General features: G+C 30.4%; 1 protein-coding gene and 1 non-coding gene across 2 annotated transcripts; both read left to right on the top strand.

Annotated features, from left to right (window-relative positions):
• Window positions 1-3,314: 3,314 nt before the first annotated feature.
• LOC115880254 lies at window positions 3,315-13,315 on the top strand. The gene is made up of 4 exons (XM_030897432.1): window positions 3,315-3,522; window positions 5,823-6,269; window positions 8,354-8,730; window positions 11,823-13,315. Exons 2-4 carry the CDS (start codon window positions 5,960-5,962, stop codon window positions 13,281-13,283), a joined length of 2,148 nt encoding a protein of 715 aa, XP_030753292.1. The 5' UTR covers window positions 3,315-3,522; window positions 5,823-5,959; the 3' UTR covers window positions 13,284-13,315.
• Window positions 4,112-4,183, top strand: Trnad-guc. The gene has a single exon. It is a non-coding gene; the product is annotated as a tRNA-Asp (tRNA).
• Window positions 13,316-13,645: the final 330 nt, after the last annotated feature.

Here is a 13,645-nt window from a genome sequence, read left to right as displayed (position 1 = left end):
TCTGTACTCTTTTTTATTTGTTAATGGCACTTAATGCCTCGTTCTATTTTATTTTTATACTAGTTGAAGCCTGGCGCATCCGCCACGACATCAGGAAAAAAAAATACTTTTTATTTTTTGTTTAATTAAATGAAAATAAACAAAAAATCCGGCGACGACATTTTTTAGAAGAGCCAATTAGCTATCTTTTAGTAAAAAAGCAACTTTCTAGAGCAAGTCGTTACTTAAGTAGAGACGACACAGATAAACATTAACATTTTATATACCGGGTGCGTCTCAAAAGTGGCTCACGACCTCTATAACTTTTTTATTTTTTCAGTTAAAAAAAAGGGATTTGGTATGTTAGTATATGACATAAATTAGGATTGATTGACGTATTCAATTGTTTTGGTCACTTCCTGTTTCACCGGAAATGACTACAACTTTTTATTTTTAAATGACTCCTTAGGTATATTTTTACTTTATTCGATATAAAATAACACTCTCAATAGAATGACATATCATATGTCAACTTTTGACATTTTCGCGTATGGTTTATTTGAAATTATAACTTGCGGTTCGTAACGAAAATTTGACTTGAAATACCAAGTGTGTGGTATCAAATTATTCGTAAAAAAAATGCTTTTTCCAGATATTCTAATGAGCCACCCTTGTCCCATTTGAAAAAATTGAGATATGATTAAAAATACGATTTGGGCATCTTTTAGCCGACCAGGACAAGATACTAAAAACATTAGACGATCAAATCTATTTTTTCAAGGCTCCTTGATTAAGAATTAGTATTCTTAACATAACCATGGCACTCTATATTGAAATTTAAAATACTATTTTTTATTAAGCGAGAATGTCAAAAGTTGACATATGATATGTCATTCAATTCAGAATATCATTTTCTATCGAATAAAGTAAAAAAATACCAAGGGTGCTACAACATTTGAATGAACAGTGCTTTCCATAAAATCAATAAAATGATAAATATAGGAAATAATATACAGGTACTGATTTCTTTCGAAAATCGACAACTATGAAACTATAAACCCTTCCTGGACACAAAGGTACATTGTGAGACAGGAAATTGTAGAGAAACAAGCCCTATAACATAGGATACAACATTTTAAAGAACAGTGCTTTCCATAAAATCAATAAAATGAAAAATATAGGAAATAATATACAGGTACCAAAGAATATCTTCAGGTACTGATTTCTTTCGAAAATCGACAACTATGAAACTATGAACCCTTCCTGGACACAAACGGTACATTGTGAGACAGGAAATTATAGAGAGAAACAAGCCCTATAACATAGGGTACAACATTTTAATGAACAGTGTTTTCCATAAAATCAATAAAATGAAAAATATAGGAAATAATATACAGGTATTGATTTCTTTCGAAAATCGACAACTATAAAACTATGAACCCTTCCTGGATACAAACGGTACATTGTGAGACAGGAAATTATAGAGAGAAACAAGCCCTATAACATAGGATACAACCTTTTAATGAATAGTGCTTTCCATAAAATCAATAAAATGAAATATAGGAAATAATATACAGGTACTGTTTTCTTTCGAAAATCGACAATTATGAAACTATGAACCCTTCCTGGACACAAACGGCACATTGTGAGACAGGAAATTGTACAGAGAAACAAGCCCTATAACATAGGGTACAACATTTTAATGAACAGTGTTTTCCATAAAATCAATAAAATGAAAAATATAGGAAATAATATACAGGTACTGATTCAAGACGAGAAACAAGAAATCAATACCTGTATGATTTCTTTCGAAAATCGACAACTATGAAACTATGAACCCTTCCTGAATACAAACGGTACATTGTGGAGACAGGAAATTCTAGAGAGAAACGAGCCCTACAACATAGGATACAACATTTTAATGAACAGTGCTTTCCATAAAATCAATAAAATGAAAAATATAGGAAATAATATACAGGTACTGTTTTCTTTCGAAAATCGACAACTATGAAACTATGAACCCTTCCTGGACACAAACGGCACATTGTGAGACAGGAAATTGTAGAGAGAAACAAGCCCTATAACATAGGGTACAACATTTTAATGAACAGTGTTTTCCATAAAATCAATAAAATGAAAAATATAGGAAATAATATACAGGTACTGATTTATTTCGAAAATCGACAACTATGAAACTATGAACCCTTCCTGGATACAAACACGGTACATTGTGAGACAGGAAATTATAGAGAGAAACAAGCCCTATAACATAGGGTACAACATTTTAATGAACAGTGTTTTCCATAAAATCAATAAAATGAAAAATATAGGAAATAATACATGTGATCGAGAAAAAACGGCGTCAGCGTTGGCTATGAAATGAAGATCGCTGTCATTTTATATGTAAATTTATATGGGAAATGTCATCGATCGTCATTTCCCAGCCAACTGGACGCCGTTTTTTTTCGATCATACGGTATATAAGTACTGATTTCTTTCGAAAATCGACAACTATGAAACTATGAACCCTTCCTGGACACAAACGGTACATTGTGAGACAGGAAATTATAGAGAGAAACAAGCTCTATAACATAGGATACAACATTTTAATGAACAGTGCTTTCCATAAAATCAATAAAATGAAAAATATAGAAAATAATATAGAGGTACTGATTTCTTTCGAAAATCGACAACTATGAAACTATGAACCCTTCCTGGACACAAACGGTATATTGTGAGACAGGAAATTTACAAAAATACATTTAAAAATCAAAAGTTGTAGTGATTTCCAGTGAAACAGGAAGTGACCAAAAACAATTGATAACGTCAATCAATCCCAATTTATGTCATATACTAACATACCAAATCTGTTTTTTTTACCTGCAAAAATAAAATGTTATAGAGGTGAGCCACTTTTGAGACGCACCCGGTATATAGATTTAGTAAAAATGATTTTAAATGGTGTAATTTAAAATTCAAGAAAAAATATTTTTTTTGAAAAAACATATGTGTGTCTGAAAACGTCCTATCGTTTTTTAATCTTTCTATAATTAGTGCTAATTTTTGATTTTTATTTGAATTGTGTATGTAAATTATATCTAGATATTGACCTCGCGAAAATTACCATCGATTGTGATTTCCTAGCCGTCTTTGACGCCGTTTTTTTCGATCGTCCGGTATTATTTTACAGCGAAAAGTATTATTTTATGATGTTTTTGGGGAAGTTTTTTCCCATATTGTTTTTTAAAAGTAATATAAGGGTAATATCAAATTCAGTTAAAAAATATCCTTTTTCTATGATAGAAGAAAATTACACTGGAGGAATCAAGAAAAGCATGTTGGATGAAATGGAACAGGACCAAAAATATTACGAAAAAATGACTAAGAAGGACAGCAATAGAAAAAAATATTATACAGGAAGATCGACCAAAGAACAAGCTGATTTCTGGTGACAAGAAAGATTTGCTTCATGATCATTTGAAGGCATTTATTGGCAAAACCAGAAAAGGAAACATGAGAAAAGCGGATATGAAACTAAACCAGGTACTATATGTATAGGTACTTAATCATCAACATAGGTATTCTACACTGCTTTGAAAAACTTCGTTAAATAGCAAATAAATCTTTTAGTTGGATATTTATTAAGATGCAAGAAACGCAACGGAAACATTTTTGATCTAGTTTAAAATGTTATATTTCTTTCCTTGATTTTTTTTAGCAAACGGTATCTAGGTATAAATCTATCAACTTTAAATCATAATATAAGTTTATAATAAACGAGTTTACGTATTAAAGTTGATGTATTTATATACAGTTTGCTAACAAATGAAGGAAATAGAGATAAAAATAAAAAAATATAACATTTTAAACTATGTAGATCAAAAATTTCTAAGTTGTGTTTTTTTGCCATGTGAGTGTAGTTATCATTCGTTATCTCAAGTCTACTCCAGATGTAAAATAAAATTATTAATCTATATTTAATATTTACTATTAAAATTTAATATTTCAACTTAAAAATGCATTTTTAGCCTTTGTTCGTTGACTATTTTTGATTTTTCATCATTAAAGTATAGTTTCAAGTAAATCTATTACTACGTTGAATAAATAGCAGATTGCACTAACTTTCCGTAAGTCTTCGGTAGTATAGTGGTAAGTATCCCCGCCTGTCACGCGGGAGACCCGGGTTCGATTCCCGGCCGGAGAGTAACTTTTTTATATTTTTTAATCAAAAATAAATATTTATACCTAATCGCATACCTCGCATTTATAATTCCTATTGCATTTAACTAGGGAAAAAGATAGAAGGAAATTTTTTTTTTAAATCACAACGGTTCCATATTTCATTCATCCTTTTAAAGCAAAATAAAACACTAAATCACCACAATACACCAAAACACTTATAATTTTACACTGGACGCGCGTTTCCCTAACCATGTTAGCATCATCAGCAGATGATTATAAACACAGTTTATAATCATCGTTATAATCGTGATTTAGTGGTTTTATTTTGCTGTGTAACACCAAAGGTTCCAACCCTCAACTATAATATTCATCCTTTTGTTCTATATTTTATTTATTCGTTCCTTTGTTGACTCATTTCCTTCGTTTCGTTTATTTCAGCCATTTTATTCGCTTCGTTAATTTTGTTTATTTCGTTTATCTAATTATTATTATTAATTATGAGCTTATTTCGTTTATATCGTTTATTTCCTGTATTTTCTTTATTTCGTTTGTTTCGTTTATTTTTTTTTATTTAATTTTTTTTTCTTTGAATTTATTTCCTTTATTTCTTTTACTTCCTTTACTTCCTTTATTTCCATTATTTTATTTATTTCCTTTATTTCCTTTATTTCCTTTATTTCCTTTATTTCTTCTATTTCCTTTATTTCCTTTATTTCCTTTATTTCCTTTATTTCCTTTATTTCCTTTATTTCCTTTATTTCCTTTATATCCTTTATTTTCTTTATTTCCTTTATTTTCTTCATTTCCTTTATTTCCTTTATTTCCTTTATTTCCTTTATTTCCTTTATTTCCTTTATTTCCTTTATTTCCTTTATTTCCTTTATTTCCTTTATGTCCGTTATGTTCTTTATGCCCGTTATGTCCTTTATTTATTATATTTCCTTTGTTTATATACGTTGTTTCCTTTGTTTTCTTTGTTTCCATTAATTCCTTTATTTCTGTAATTTTTACATTTTGTTTGTCTCATTTATTTTGCCAATTCCATTCATTTTAGCCAAAATTAAAAACTTTTTTGTTCATTTAGTTTATTTCGTTTATTTCGTTCATTACGTTCATTTTTCTCATTCCTTTAATTTCGTTCATTTTGTAAATTCTATTGATTTTAGTCATTTTGGTCATTTTGTTATTTTTCATTTCTCTTATTTCGTTTAATTCGTTCATGTCAGCCATTTCATTTCTTTAATTTCGTTCCTTTTTTCATTTCATTCACCTATTTTATCTCGTTTATTTCTTTAATTTCTCCCATTTGGTTTTACTTCCATTATTTCGAATATTTTTGATATACTAGTTTCACAAAAAGTAGCTCTAAAGCACGAGGTAATATGTTTCATAGTAAGAAAGAAAATCCTCAATTGCAACCGAAATGCAACACCCTAACTTATCTTAAAAGTAAAGGACTTCAACAAATTGAACAATATTTTTTTTATTTTTCTCTAAAACATTATGGAAATTTGGAAAAGTATAAACGAGATTAACCATTTTAGAACAATCAATTTTTTTATGAACATTGCATTTTTCTCAAAATGTCAATAATAAAAAAGTTTTTCCTACTGTAAAAACAATCCGCGGACACTCTGTATATTGATTGTTATTTCTACTAGATTACAGATCCTCAGATTTCAGAGTGCCAAGCAACAGCCTCTTCCTCACCATCAAAGAGGTAGAAGAAATCATCAAGCGCAGAGCCAAAGAGAAAGCCGCAAAGAAAAACATCAAACTGACCAGTTCCGAACTAGACATGCTGGTCGACAAAGCTACCATCCACATACCCAACCATATAGTTGGTAAAAGAGACATAAACCATGTTCTCTTGGAGGAAAAAGCGAATTTCTACAAGAACAACCAGTTCAGCCAGGAGCGTTTCGAGAAATTTGCCAGGAATCAAAAGAGTCCGCCTAAATTCAAGCTGATGAAGCGAGATATTAACTTGGATATGTTAAAGAAGAAAATTAAGAGTGAGGGTTCTTGGGGGAAGCCCAAACCGGTGACGCAGCCGGAGTTTTTGAGGAAGTATTGGGACGAACCGGAAGATACATTTAGAATGAAAGGTAATTTTGTTAGTATAAAGAATATAGCATATGTCTTTAATATGCTCACACTAAAATTGTATATTTTTAAATTGAATGCTATACAGGGGGTTGATTCCTCATATATTTTTTTGGACAAAAAGTTAATATAAACATGGGATTTAAAGTATTTCCTTTCTGATCTACAGGGCAGAAAAAATTTAAAAAATTGTAATTTAATGAAAAAATTTAATGGTACGCTACTGACTTTTTCAAAAAACATTTTTTTCCAAACGTCACAAAAGAATTAATTTTTCAGATGCGATTGACAATATAAAAAAGTCATTTTAACGCCTAAACATAAAAGTAAAGTACTTTGACGCCTAAGCATAAAAGTACGAAAATATATTATTTAGTTGACATAAAATGTCAAATTCAACGAGCGTAACTATAGTTTCTCGATAGATAATTACATACAAAGTATGACTTTTAAATATTTTTATATTATTTGGAACGTTTGGAATTGTTTAAAAACTTATTTGTGGCGTTTGAAAAAAAATAGCATGTTCTATTCGCAGTAAAAATGACTTTTGTACCTCGGCTGTATGTCGGATTCGCCAACGCTCGTCCGTCAAACATACGTACAACCTCGCCAAGAAAAGTGTCATTTTTACTCCTAATAAAACAATATACTATTTTCCTTGATTGTTAATATTTTTATCAAAATTATTCTCATGAGATTTTCTAGTACATGGAACGGTTTTCGAGAAAAAAATACATTGCACATCTCAAAATCGCTAGAAAACCAGCATACATGAACGTCAAGGCAGACATTTAGTTGATTTTTTTTTCTCGAAAACCATTCGAAGTACAAGAAAAACTCTTGAGATCAATTTTGTTTAAAAAGGATGAACAACCAAGAAAAAAAACATTTTCTTAAAAAAGCAGTGGCGTACCATTCATTTTAAACAAATAATTCAGTGCTGTGTGCATACGGATGCCACTGGATGGACACTTCAAATAAAAAAACAACAATTATTAAAAAAAACTGTTTCTATACTTGGGCACCATATTATACCAAAATTGACGAAAGCATCTAAAGTAGTTGCCCAGATATTGCAAGAAATTTTACTTTTTTCTAAATTTCTAACATCCTGTTGATCAGAAAGGAAGAACTTTAGACGCCATGTTGAAAATAACAACTGTGGCTCCAAGATAGAACCTAAATACTTTATTTCTGAGGGGTATCTCACAATTGGAATTACATGTACATTTTCTTGGCAGTCGCTGGCTCTCATTGGCAGTCTTACGGCAGTTGCCTATAATAATTACATGGCAGTCATAGGCAGTCGCTTGACAGTAAAATGATATTTTGGCAGTACATGTACATTTTTTACCCAAGTGAGAAACCCCTCGTTTATTTCAGTTACATATTCGATTTCTGAGTCATTTAATTTTATATTTATCCCAAGTTGTATATATTTTTGCAATTTGCTTTCGTACCTATAATCATAGGTACACTTTGTTTTAGTTTTATTTAACTTTAATTTATTTTGTCATAGCCAGTTGTAAAATATTTCTAATTTTTTGTTTAAAATGTTAGTTATTTCAATAAAATTATTTCCAGCAACACAAATTAAAGTATCATCAGAAAAAAGGTTTATGAACGATTTTTTTTAAAACGCTGTCTAAATCATTTATATAAATAATGAAAAGGAGCGGTCCCAGTACACTACCCTGAGGAACGCCCAATTCACTACTGACTTCACTAGAAATATTATATTCTAACTTAGTTCTATGGTATCTATCACTGACATAGTTCTTTATCCATTTCAAAAAATTAAGTGTCACTCCATAATTTCTTAATTGCGTAATTTCTTAATTAACGAATTATCAAACCACGATTAATCGTCTCAAATGCTTGCTGTAAGTCAACAAATACACTTAACACAATTTTATTGTTGTTTATATGATTTTTCTATGAAGAAGCTCTCTATATTGAAGAGCTGACTCACACGAATAACTTCTTTTCGATCATATTGTATTTTGCGTATCAGACATTTATTTAATCAACTTGTGTCAATTAAATTTTTTCTAATTCTAATTTTTTATTCTTTTTATTTTAGATCATTACAATGACGAATTGTTCAAAAATTCCATGGACTCAGATGAACTCACCATGGAAAACCTAGGAGTGGAAGAAGACATATTTCCAAACTTCGCCACATCAGACGAAGATTGGTACTACAAGAACCAATTCCAACCAAAACAGAAGCAAAAACCACAAAAACTCAACCTGGATATGGACAGAAGATGGATGCCAATAAGCATAAGAAACAGAAATGGCCCAAGCAAATTTTCTGAAGTTTATAGGGAAGAACTAGACATTGGAAAGGTGAAAAAAATAAAGCTACCGTGGTTCGAATCTCAAAAGAAAAATAAGTATCCTTGGGAGGATACATATGGATATAACGGACAAAAGAATCGTGATATGTCTGTTTTTGTAAGTACTCTCCTTTTGCTTTAAAAATGACACATTTCTGTTAGTTGATGCTAATATTATCATATCATATCATAATTTGTTTTCTAGCTTTACTCTTACTCATTGGTGTTAAATATAGGTATAGTACATCTAGATATCTAGATAGTACATCTTTTATGTAATGTCTATAATCAGTGGCGTAACTATCGATGTGCCGTGTGTGCGAAGCACACGGGCCCGGGCCCTCAGGGGGCCCGGGCCGCATTTCCATATCTATCACATGCTATCGCGAATCAAGCAGAATCGGGCGATCCTGAACTAGGTTCTTATCTATCACATGTCTTCTTAACTACTTAACTAGCACACGCTATCGCGAAAATAACTTATTTCTTGTGCAATTTTGTAGCTGTGTTTTCCTTTTTATTTTGCAAAATAAAAATAACTGGAAATATGTGATTTTTCATTAGAGCATTAAATTTGACAAAAAGGAAATTTGCTGTATTGTCACTGGATTTCTGTACCATCGAATAGAAATAGAACTAAGCTAGTTGGTTAGGTTAGGTTAAAATTATACTGGTCAACCTAGTTAACTCAAAATCACAAAAACTCTAGTTTCCTAATGGTTTGTATTAAGGGGAGGATAAGGCAGCTGAGTTACGAGAGGTGCCCAGAAACTGCCACAATTGCCATTTTTGGCAATTATTTCAATAGAAAATGAAGTTGCTCGTACAATAGACATTGGTAATATTGTGTCAACTTTCGCCCATGCTAAAGCAAGGAAAAACCAATTTTAACATGTCCATGTTTCTATTTACATTGTTTATTTTATTTTAGTTAGTTGTTCTTTTTATTTATTTTTTTATTTATTTGATATTTTATATATGTTTTTCGGTTGCATATTCTGTGTTGCAGTAATAAATAATACTATATAAAAATTAATTTGATAATGTTATTTCTAACCCAAAATATGAGTGCATATTATTCAGATTAGTATATAAGTATTGAAATATGTAGGTGTAATAGGGGCCCGGTAAAATTTTTTGCACCCAGGCCTACAGGCACACCATTTTTGTTACGCCACTGTCTATAAGTCTATACCGGGTGCGTCTCAAAAGTGGCTCAACCCTATAAAATTTTTTATTTGCAGATAAAAAAACAGGATTTGGTCTGTTAGTATAAGACAAAAATTAGGATTGATTGATGTATTCAATTGTTTTGGACACTTTCTGTTTCACCGGAAATGACTACAACTTCTGATTTTTAAACCACACCCTCGGTATTTTTCTACTTTATTCGATAGAAAATGGCATTCTGAATAGAATGACGTATCGTGATGTCAACTTTTTGACATTTTCGCTTAAAAAAATCGTATTTTAAATTTCAAGAGTGCCATGGCTGTGTTAAAAACACTAATTTTTAATCAAGGAGCCTTGGAAAAATGAATTTGAGCGTCTAATGTTTTTCGTGTCTTGTCCTAGCTGGTTAAAATATGCCTAAATCGTATTTTTAATCATATCTCAATTTTTTCAAATGGAACGAGGGTGGCTCATTAGCATATTTGAAAAAAAGCATTTTTTACGAATAATTTGGTACCACACACTTGGTATTTCGAGTCAAATTGTCGTTATGAACTGCGTGTTACAATTTCAAATACCATATGAGCAAATTCATTCTATTCAGAGTGTCATTTTCTATCGAATAAAATAAAAAAATCGAGTGTGCCATTTAAAATCAAAAGTTGTAGTCATTTCCGATGAAACAGGAAGTGATCAAAAACAATTGAATACGTCAATCAATATCAGCGTATTTTGTTTGTGATATACCGTGTTCTTTTTATATTTATATATTTTATATCTTTTTGTATTGTTTATATTTTTGCGTGTATTATTTTGTAATATCTGTTAAACGATGTGCTTGCCATACGATAAATAAATAAATAACGTCAATCAATCCTACTTTATGTCATATACTAACATACCAAATCTCGTTTTTTATCTGAAAAAATAAAAAAGTTATAAAAGGGTGAGCCACTTTTGAGGTGCGTCTCAAAAGTGAAAATTAATGTATTCAATTGTTTTTGGTCACTTCCTGTTTAACCGGAAATGACTACAACTTTTGATTTTTTAAACCACACACTCGGTATTTTTCTACTTTATTAGATAGAAAATGGCATCCTGAATAGAATGACGTATCATGTGTCAACTTTTTGACATTTTCGCTTAAAAAAATCGTATTTTAAATTTCAGTCTAGAGTGCCATGGCTGTGTTAAAAACACTAATTTTTAATCAAGGAGCCTTGGAAAAATTAATTTGATCGTCTAATGTTTTTCATGTCTTGTCCTGGCCGGTTAAAAGATGCCTTAATCATATTTTTAATCATATATAGTTCCTCTCACATCACTGTTTTCACATTTACATACAAATGTGTTCCATCGTACATACTACCTTACCGGTCCATATTATACATATAATATTTTACCGTATGAATGAAAAAAAAACGGCGTCAAAGACGGCTGGGGAATGACAATCGATAATAATTTTGGCGAGATTCATCTGTAGACGTTATTTACTAAAAAACAGACACACAAGTCTATTTAAAAAAAAAATTCTCGAATTTAAACTACACCATTTATAAATAATTTTTAATCATTATAAAAACAAATTACTACCTTCTTAAAGCTAACTGGCAGTAAACGCCATTAAAAAATAAAGTAGAGTACGGGCCAAGTAAATGACATCTCGGGTTTGACCTCGGCAAAAAAATTATTATCGATTGTCATTCCCCAGCCGTCTTTGACGCCTTTTTTCAATCGTATGGCAATTCTTTTGGATACTACATACCTGCATTTCATTATTTTGTTACACAACATAATATCTTCGTATCTCCAGTAATGTTCGATCGATGTAATGTTCAAATAAACCTTTCTTTATTGACATTGTATTGTCAAAACTTTCTTCCCCTCTTCTCAAGCATTGTCCTGTTCTGTTGTATCGAGCAACTTGGATTCGTATCTATCTATTCTCTATCGCTTTTTTTTATCTATATGCTACATTTCCTCTCCATTATTAGAACAGTTTTACCACTAAGCTACATTTTTATTTTGTTTTTTTAGAATGGGCTAGATGAGTTAAATTTTTATGATGATCTTGACTATGCCTTTGCTAGAAAAAGGAGGGCATTATTAAATACAATTGCCAAGGATGGTCCTATGAAATTTAAAAAGAACGACATAAAGAAACTAGGAAAACATACAATACAGAAAAACAAAGTCCCTTGCAAAAATTGTTTGAAAGAAAAAAAGCAGAAATCAAATGTTCAAGTCCTTTTGAACGACAAACATGATAAAAGGAATAAAACGCTTGATGATCTAATTGCTGAAGCTGACATTAATGAAAACACTATACCTCCACCACGATCAAAAAGATCTCTTTTAAACAACGAGTTGCCTTTCTTGTTTGGACAGTACAGACCTTTAACCTTAGACTTAAAACCTTGGCAACCTGTTGACGTGTTGACACTTGTAAAAGATCATCCTTCATTATTGCCTTTGTATGCTCTGATTCAGGAACAGAACTTGAAGAATAGTTTGATGCATCCTAGGTATTTTGAACTGAGAAGGAAAAGATTTATTGATCAGAAACGTTTAGATTCTTTGGAGAACTCTATTGCTCTTAAAACTGAGTCAAGAAAAGGTGTAACTGAAGAAAAAATTGAGTGGAATAAAAATAATGGAGTGACTGAAAAAAACGATGATGGTAAAGGAAACGTTGAATGGGAAATTGTTTCAGGAGACTTGAAAAAAGAAAATGTGAATAATGTTGAACAACAAACTGCTAATAAAAGAATAACGAAACTTAGTAATTTGGATAATGAGCCTGACGTAAATCAAAATATTCTTCAGAAGAATATAGATAAAAAGATAACGAATTTAGGAGAAGAAAATACAGAAATAGATGAGAAAACTACTGAAGATATCAGTGAAATTAAAAAATTATTACTTGATGATATAAGGAGAAAATTAGAAGAACGTTACAATCTCAGACATTTTATTTCAGAACAAGATGACGAACAAAAAGATGATAAGTATGATCAAGATGGTGAACTTTTGAAAAGTCGACACAATATTGAAGTAAACAACGAAGAGCAAACTGTTAGAAGAAATAAATACTTGGAAAGCAATAATGATCTATCTGGAGCAAAAGAAAATAGTATTTTTAAAGAAAAATATGAAAATACTAATGCTGATCCTTTAAACATTTTGCAGAAAGTTGTTAAAAAGAACATACTGAAAGCAGCTCGAGAAAATCTGATCGAAAAAGAAAAATTAATAGAATCGCAAATGAATGATCTTGAAGCTACGAGACAAACTACATTGAATGCTATAAAAAATGGTGTATTACGAAGAAATGATGTAAATAATAAGGATAATATAGTTTCTCGTATACCAACCTTTTTGGAAAAAGTTTTGGGACAAAGTAATGCAAAACCTATTGAAAATTTGATGGAGACTGTAAAGAAATCGATTAAGCAAATGAATGTTAATTTAAATAACTTTATTACTCGTTTATTTTAGCGTTTAGTTTTTTTATATTTTGTTTAATTAAATATACCTATAAAAAGTTAAATTGTCTCTTATTTAAATCCTTATTATCCATACATTATACAGGACGAGTCTTAAATAAGTGCAAATATTTTAATTTATTTAATTTTATACAATTTACAAGAAAGAAAATCCAGAAAAGATCCAGTGGTTCCTAAAATTTGAACAAAATATATATTTTTTTTGGATATTTTCAAAGTAAAATAACTCGAATATTTTGGATTTATTTGAAAAACGGTAAAGAGAAAATATGTTTCTTTTATTTAGATCTACCAGCCCTGAAAATATTTGCACTTATTTAAGACCCTGTATAAAAGCTCAAAATGTATTTTTGT

This window comes from Sitophilus oryzae, unplaced genomic scaffold (assembly GCF_002938485.1).
Source record: "Sitophilus oryzae breed Bouriz unplaced genomic scaffold, Soryzae_2.0 scaffold_1620_pilon_pilon, whole genome shotgun sequence".
NCBI classification, from domain to species: domain Eukaryota; kingdom Metazoa; phylum Arthropoda; class Insecta; order Coleoptera; family Curculionidae; genus Sitophilus; species Sitophilus oryzae.
Note: the sequence above shows the minus strand (reverse complement) of the source record. Positions and strands in the feature narration are given on the sequence as shown.

What these genes read in the sequence shown, in the direction of transcription:
- LOC115880254 (XM_030897432.1), top strand. Translation starts at nt 5,960, where the DNA reads ATGCTGGTCGACAAAGCTACCATCCACATACCCAACCATATAGTTGGT. An exon ending in AGATACATTTAGAATGAAAG is followed by an intron (nt 6,270 to 8,353) that starts GTAATTTTGTTA and finishes TTTTTATTTTAG; the next exon opens with ATCATTACAATGACGAATTG. An exon ending in ATCGTGATATGTCTGTTTTT is followed by an intron (nt 8,731 to 11,822) that starts GTAAGTACTCTC and finishes TTGTTTTTTTAG; the next exon opens with AATGGGCTAGATGAGTTAAA.